At 38.4% G+C, this 8,409-nt stretch overlaps 1 protein-coding gene across 2 annotated transcripts in view; it reads right to left on the bottom strand.

Annotated features, from left to right (window-relative positions):
- Positions 1 to 1,446: 1,446 nt before the first annotated feature.
- The window catches only part of LOC121374132 (protein FORGETTER 1-like), a 93,449-nt gene continuing 86,486 nt past the window's right edge, over positions 1,447 to 8,409 (bottom strand). For both annotated transcript variants that reach the window (XM_041501084.1, XM_041501092.1), the window contains 4 exons: positions 7,713 to 7,796; positions 6,787 to 6,892; positions 3,858 to 4,008; positions 1,447 to 2,428 (listed from right to left, as the gene is read on the bottom strand). In XM_041501084.1, the coding sequence (XP_041357018.1) occupies positions 1,889 to 2,428; positions 3,858 to 4,008; positions 6,787 to 6,892; positions 7,713 to 7,796 (881 nt within the window). In that variant the 3' untranslated portion in view covers positions 1,447 to 1,888. The remainder of the gene's footprint in view (positions 2,429 to 3,857; positions 4,009 to 6,786; positions 6,893 to 7,712; positions 7,797 to 8,409) is intronic.

The following is an 8,409-nucleotide window of genomic DNA, read 5'->3' as shown; positions in this document are numbered from 1 at the left end:
CTTGAATAGAAACCTGCCTATTTCTGCTAATGTAGCTTTATCAGGTTAATGAACACATTATGCTCATCACTTCTGTTGCATAACATCAAAAGTTGACACCTGCATGACCAGATGCCTGCCTTGGATAGAGGTCGGGTCGCAGAGGCTCACATAAACTAGAAGCCTACCTTGGATAGAGGTCGGGTCGCAGAGGCTCACATAAACTAGAAGCCTGCCTTGGATAGAGGTCGGGTCGCAGAACCTCACAAAAACTAGAAGCCTGCCTTGGATAGAGGTCGGGTCGCAGAACCTCACATAAACTAGAAGCCTGCCTTGGATAGAGGTCGGGTCGCAGAACCTCACAAAAACTAGAAGCCTGCCTTGGATAGAGGTCGGGTCACAGAACCTCACATAAACTAGAAGCCTGCCTTGGATAGAGGTCAGGTCGCAGAGTCTCACATAAACTAGAAGCCTGCCTTGGATAGAGGTCGGGTCGCGGAGTCTCACAAAAATAGAAGCCTGCCTCGGAGTCTCACAAAAACTAGATGCCTGCCTTGGATAGAGGTTGGGTCGCAAAGTCTCACATAAACTAGAAGCCTGCCTTGGATAGAGGTCGGGTCGCAGTCTCACAAAAATAGAAGCCTGCCTTGGATAGAGGTCGGGTCTCAGAGTCTCACAAAAACTAGAAGCCTGCCTTGGATAGAGGTCGGGTCGCAGAGTCTCACAAAAATATAAGCCTGCCTTGGATAGAGGTCGGGTCGCAGAGGCTCACAAAAATAGAAGCCTGCCTTGGATAGAGGTCGGGTCGCAGAGTCTCACAAAAATAGAAGCCTGCCTTGGATAGAGGTCGGGTCGCAGAGTCTCACATAAAATAGAATCCTGCCTTGGATAGAGGTCGGGTCGCAGTCTTACATAAAATAGAAGCCTGCCTTGGATAGAGGTCGGGTCGCGGAGTCTCACAAAAACTAGAAGCCTGCCTTGGATAGAGGCTGGGTCGCAGAGTCTCACATAAAATAGAAGCCTGCCTTGGATAGAGGCCAGGTCGCGGAGTCTAACATAAAATAGAAGCCTAGGCTTCTATTCAAGGATTTACGGTAATATAAACCGAACAAAAGAAGAGCAATAAACAAAGAAAAGGAACCAAACTAAAAATAAAACCAATCTGAATAGTTGAAACTATGTTGAAGAGTGACAGTGTGGAATATATTTCTTTATTGTTTTGAGCAATTCGAATGAAGAGTCTGGACTAAAGGAAAAACAAAAGCTATATTTGCACAGTCAATAAACAAATCCCGGAAATCACCTGTTGGACCAGTTAGATTGGTTTAACTTGTCTGTCAGCATTCTTACTCGCCATTACTGATTGGGCTAGTGCTTTTAGAACCCCAATGGAATCTTTAAAACTATCCCATGCTAAGTCATCCCATGCTAAGTCTTGTCAGTGAAAAAGAATTAACATCTTGTTCACAAAGACAGGACTCATCCTATCCACTACCTAATTAGGCAATAGCAAATTTTTATACAAAGTGGCTTCATGGCTAATCAAATATTATTTAAATAGAACACTTTGAATCCATTTTCAAGAAAATATTGAAAATAATACCAAAATTAGCTATTATATTAAAAACATCATTTCAGTGTGATACCTGCAAATATTTAAATTTGGAGAAAAAGTCAGAAACACAGCTAAAATCTTGTAATCTTCACAAACATCATTCACACCTGGGCCCGTGCCTATAAAACAGACTTAATCTCTAATGACATCACGCACATACAATTTGTATGGCAATGTCACGACATTAGTGTCTCAGACTCTATTAGTCTCTAAAAGTTTTATAAGCACCAAGCCAGATCATTCAAGTCAGAAAGACAGTTAAAATGTGATCTTCACAAATATCATTCACAAGTGTCACTCAATAAGACAGCTGTCGATGTGTGAGTTGATCTCTTCATTGGAGGTATCCGTATTGAACATTTTGGCACATACGGGACAAGATGGCACCTTCTTGGACACCTCTTTGGCAGACTGTTTTGAGAAGGAGTTTAACAAGGAACACTGCTGCTTCGAACGTTTAGCTAACGGACGCGGCATATCCACTGACGAATCCACTAATGACCTTTTTCGGGAAATCTTAGCACTGCCTGCAGAATTTGTAGAACTGTCTTTCGAAGGTGAGGTATTTTTTGAACTGTCTTCCAGTGTGTTGGAGATTCTGTCACTGGAATCAAGCAAGTCTACAACAGGTGTTTTTTGAGTATTATTTGTCTTCACGGCTCCATCAACTTTCGAGCGAGGTTTGAAAAAGTTTCTAATTGTCACAGGAGGGTTTATTGCACGCGTCAGACATTTGTCGTTGATGGAAGTCACCTCTTCGGTGGTGTGGTTGTTGGACGATGATGTTTTCTGTATTTCTGTCACAGGAGTTGGATCAAGACTTGGAGTTTGGGACTGCAAAAACAATTTTATTATAATCGTAAATAAAAAAAACTGAAGAAAACTGGAAAGATTCACAATCTTAAATGAAAAGAAAAGAACAATGGAAAGGAAAGAAATATTTGTTTACTGACACCTGATCACATTTTAAACCAAGGGTATTTGGGTATTTATAAAGTTTTATAAACTGAATATGCAACTTTACTTCCAGTCAGCCATTACATGATATTCAAATGACGTATGAATATGTGACAATCTGATAAAAATTTGCTCTACTGGTCTACCAGTAGATCTAACAGCATTGCATGGACTCCCATGTCCAGGTGACATTTCGTCTGTAAATCATAATTTAAATATCGACCAATCACACTTCGGCTTTTATAACGTTATTTGAGAGCATACAAATTCTAAAAATATCAGGCGAGTCTATTTATGTGGCCACAGTACAGTATAGCGAACCATACCAATACGTACAGAACGGGTTAGGCGACTGCTCAGTTGTAATATATTATATATACATGTACATATATAACTCCAGGTGTTTAATTTATTTTTTAGCGAACTAAATCAACATTCAATTTTACATTACAAATTATTTATTTATTTAAAAAAAAACTAAATCATGCTTCAATTTTACATTACAAATTATTTATTTTATAACATAAAACATGTTTTAATGCATTCGTAATTCACCCAAAGCATTTTGTATACCCTCTGTATAATTCGGAATGTTTTCAAATCACTGGCATGATTCTGCAAGTAAGGTTTTGATTAGTTGAATGAAAGTTCAACTGGACATGAGCTCCAACGGGATGGTGTTAGATTCACAGGTAATAGTTATTAACCAGTGGAGCTAATTTTAATCAGATTGGAATACGTGACAACATTCTGTCTTTTTGAATGGGAATGACATCAACTTAGCATGAAGTCATTTTGAATTTACTTACATAAAAATAAACTAATACTTTTGTTTTCAGAACACTGGATGCATATGTCGAGTAGCGCTGTGGTACATTTGTTTACATGTCAATAAATGTAATACTGTGACCTGATTAATTTACATTTAATTTACAAAGCAATTAAATTCTGAAAGTATGTGATCTGAAAAATATCACACATACTTTTATTACATTACATATTATATGATATATAAGAAATCTGCTGCCATTACAAATGCTACTCTTACTTACACAGACTTAGAAGACTGTGTGTGTGTGTGTGTGTCAGTGTGTGTGTGTGTGTGTGTGTGTGTCAGTGTTTGTGTGTGTGTGTGTGTCAGTGTGTGTGTCAGTGTGTGTGTGTGTGTGTGTGTGTGTGTGTGTGTGTGTGTGTGTCAGTGTTTGTGTGTGTGTGTGTCAGTGTGTGTGTGTCAGTGTGTGTGTGTGTGTGTGTGTGTGTCAGTGTGTGTGTCAGTGTGTGTGTATACTTGTATCATCATACTGACCAGACTTGGCAGTGTTGCCTGTTTCACAATCTCGTGTTCCTTGAGAAGCCTCTCCACCTCCGGGATGAGAATTTCCGGGAACCGGATTCCAACAACTCTCTCTCCGCCATCAAGTTCAACTCGCACCACTCTCAGCTGACTCTCGTACTTACTGGAACACAAAACAAATAAAAATAATACACTTTTTCTTTTTTTAAATTCCCCGGAAATACTAAACATTTTTTATCCCATTTCCCACATTCCTTCCTCTTTTTTTCAATTCAGTCTTATTTTTCTCCAATCTGGCAACGCCTCCTATCTTTTAACTTCTATTGCTGTTCAACTCCACATCCCAGTCCTTGTTTCTCCAACCATGACAGCTGCTTGTCTTTTTGTGGCCATCTGTACATCACACCTGTCATTTCCTATTGTAAAATACTTTATTTTCGCGTGATCAAATTTTCGCGATTTAATGAACACAAGTCAGTTTGCAATCATTTATTTTTGCGAATCCCCCGTTCCTCCCCATAATAAAAAAAATTAAATACCAGTACTGATATTAATAATTTTGACGTTTGTTGTTTACAAAATACCATAAGCTTAAGGAACAACAGTGGCAGATCCAGAAAACCCATTGGGGGGGGGGGGGGGGGGGGGGGGGGCCAAATGACATGATGCGTAATGCCAAGGGAACTTTGGTTCTTCTACGGTTTGTGACTGACCAACAGGCAAAACCTTTAGAGTGAAGGCTCATATGAACTATATGATATGAAGTATAGTGGCACTGTACAAGCGCTGATTTTTTTCACTTCCACATTTTAACATACTGTGATGTTTACTTCCATGTTTTAAACACGTGCGTTGCTTTCATCGCCAGCACTTATAAAACAAAAAATATACAAAACTTTGTTTATGTTTATTGTCTGTACTTATACATGTACATCGTTTCTTGATATAAAGTTTTAAGTGTTGCATTGTTACTACTAGCCACGTGCAGCAGAAACTAACGAGGTCTCGGGTCTGATTGAACAAGAATACATTTTTTAAGGTCTAATTTCATTCACACGTGAAAAACTCAAAAATAAATTATTTTACAGTCTTGGCTTTAGCTGTGGACTAAGCCACAATTTAATTTTTCCCAAATTAAATCATTTTTCACACCCAGTAAAAAATTATAGGATATTAAACAAGCTTCCATTTCGTATCATGTTTATGTCCCGAGTGAAATAATTTTCAATTGTCACGAGCTTTATTACCCATAATCTATCTTAAAATTGATATTACTCATCTCGTTTCGTTGACGTTTCTGTAAGGTTGTGCACCAATTGATGACGTTATCATGTGACGTCAAAAGTGTTACGTCCCACTTGGCGTTCTAGTGGACGTATCACTTTGATATGTACCAAGATATTTTTAAGCATATGGGTAATAAATAGGAGAGAACCTGGTTAATTGTAAATAGGTAGGATATTGAAAAATAAATGGGGCACCCAGCAAATCGTCCGGTAATGCCCGAAACATTAAAAAACAACAAAAAACAGAGACCATTCAGTGCTAACATGTACTGCTGGCAATGTTAAAGCTTTAAAGATTACCTAAAGGTTATTGATCACCCATAAATACATCACGGTAAATTGATCACAGGTGATGTCTGGTATGAAGACATCTTTGTAAGACTGTAGGAAAGTCGTTAATCATGGTGAAAATCTCAAGCAGGTGTTTATCTCGGGATCGGTAATCACGAGAATACTGACAGGCAGTTACCCAGTACACAATTATCTTACCTCACTTCCAATAACGTCTACTGTCAAAACGATTTTCAACTTCATTTAAAGTGCGAGTGCAAAACAAAACTGACTTTTAAGTTAATTCATAGTGTGCATGCAAACAAATAATAATAATAATTTAAAAGTTAATTTATGGTGTGTATGCAAAATAGAACAGACTTAAGTTAATTTATGGTGGGTGTGCAAAACATAGCTCACTTAATTTAAAGTTAGAATACAAAACAAAACTCACTTAACTTAAAGTGAGAATACAAAACATACTTTAAGTTCATTTAAACAGGTACTGATGGTGCAAAACAAAGCTCACTTAATGTATAGTGTGACTACAAAACCGATTTTCCAGTTAATTTACAGTGTACATGCAAAACACTGACTTAAGTTAATTTACAGTGTACATGCAAAACACTGACTTAAGTTAATTTATGGGGTAGAACCTGGTGTAACACAAACATCACTTAATTTACAGGATGAGTATAGAACAAAAAAGACTTAAGTTCATTTATGGCGTGGGTGCAAAACAAAGCTCACTTCATTTACAAAACAGAGCTTCCTTAAGGAGGTCAGTATATGCACTTAATTGAAATCAGTTTACTGTACGAAATGAAAATAGGTGCGTATAGATAAATGGAATTTCATTTCAACTTATATTCGTGCTTATATCAAATTAAGGTTCAAGCTTGCTGTCCTGGGCACACACCTCAGCTATCTGGGCTGTCTGTCCAGGACAGTGGGTTAGTTGTTAAGTTGGATAGTGGTTAGTGAGAAAGAAGAGGGTGTAGTGGCCTTACACCTATCCACTGAACCCTTAAGAACTCGCTCTGGGTTGGAGCCGGTACCAAGCTGTGAACCCTGTACCTACCAGCCTGTAGTCCGATGGCATAACCATGATGCCACCGAGGCCAGTTATAAATGAAATACACAGAACAGAAAACAATCAGCTTGACTGAAATAGCCATGGGAAGTGAAAACATGTGTAATCAGTTCAGTGGAGGGTGGGGTGGGGGTTGGGTGGGGTTTCTATTGAGAATGGGAAGGTAAAACTGTAGGTGCTTACAGTAGAACCAATTATAACATTTTATGATTGTATATTTAAGGTAATTAAAGATAGATACATGTAAGTATAGAAAATGTGACATAAAACTACCGAGTGAGATGTAATTTACCTGAGACCGAATTTAGCCGCTGATTTGTTGATTGCCGTTTCTAAGACCGACATCAGTGTGACGTTATTTCCACACAACAGATGTAGCTTGTAGCACCGACTGCCAACTGGAAGTTAACAACACAACAAATATTACTCGTCACCCATACTAAGATAACATTAATAATTATGCAATACTAACACAAAGTCTCTACTTCACCCATAACAACATTAATTAATATATACTTCAGCAACAATACCAGTTAATACTGGGAGGCCTGGGACCCCCCTAAATTTTGCGATAGTTATAATTTTATTATATATTAATTTTCATTTTTTTACTATTCCCCTCCAAACCTCCCCCAAAGTTCCCTTGGCATTGCACCTCATGTCACTCCCCCACCCCCAAATAGATTTTCTGGATCCGCCACTGGTGTTAATGGCAAGCAGGCCTTACTGTCTTTTACATAATCAAAATTTACAAAACAAAATGTTTCATGCTATTGAATTCACCAATTAAATTATTATACAGTGAAACCTCTCAAGACCGGACCCTCTGTTAACCGGACAGTCCCTAAAACTGGACGTTTTACAGTCCCTTTTAAAAAAATCAGTACATAACTTAACCTCTCTAAACCAGATCCCTCTTAACATGGGACATTTGGCTTGGTGCCAAGGGTGTCCGGTTTAGAGGGAATGAATGAATAATGAATAATGAATAATGAATGAATGAATGAATGGATGGATGGAAGAAAGAAAAAAAGAAAGAATGAATGAATGAATGAATGAATGGATGGAAGAAAGAAAGAAAGAAAGAAAGAAAGAATGAATGAATGTTTAACAGCACCCCAGCACAAAAATGCATATCGGCTATTGGGTTTGACAAAAGGTTTAGAGTGGTTTCACTGAATTATGTTTGTGTTTTTCAGAGAGATTTGCTGACTGTACCAGTGCAGACGCCTTTATTTCGGCAGGACTTCCCGTGCAGACATCCGTCATGACTCTCTTCATACTGACACTTCCAGCCTTCCTCTGTTTAAACAAAATCATCTTGTGAAAACAGCATGTGTTAAGGTAATTTATTATCCACACGGTTCAACATAACCGAGTTAATAAAAATCAAAGAAAGAAAGAAAGAAATGTTTTATTTAACGACGCACTCAACACATTTTATTTACGGTTATATGGCATCAGACATATGGTTAAGGACCACACAGATTTCGAGGGGAAACCCGCTGTCGCCACTACATGGGCTACTCTTTCCAATTAGCAGTAAGGGATTTTTTATTTGCGCTTCTCACAGGCAGGATAGCACAAACCATGGCCTTTGTTGAACCAGTTATGGATCACTGGTCGGTGCAAGTGGTTTACATCTACCCATTGAGCCTTGCGGAGCACTCATTTAGGGTTTGGAGTCGGTATCTGGATTAAAAATCCCATGCCTCGACTGGGATACGAACCTAGTACCTACCAGCCTGTAGACCGATAGCCTAACCACGCCGCCACCAAGGCCAGTCTAAAAATCATACGAAGCACACGTGTAATAACAAGTGTTATTATCCATATGGTTCAACATAACCGAGTTAATAATAATCATACAAAGCACACACGTAATAACAAGTGTTATTATCCATATGGTTCAACA

This window comes from Gigantopelta aegis, chromosome 1, assembly GCF_016097555.1.
Source record: "Gigantopelta aegis isolate Gae_Host chromosome 1, Gae_host_genome, whole genome shotgun sequence".
NCBI lineage: Eukaryota > Metazoa > Mollusca > Gastropoda > Neomphalida > Peltospiridae > Gigantopelta > Gigantopelta aegis.
Note: the sequence above shows the minus strand (reverse complement) of the source record. Positions and strands in the feature narration are given on the sequence as shown.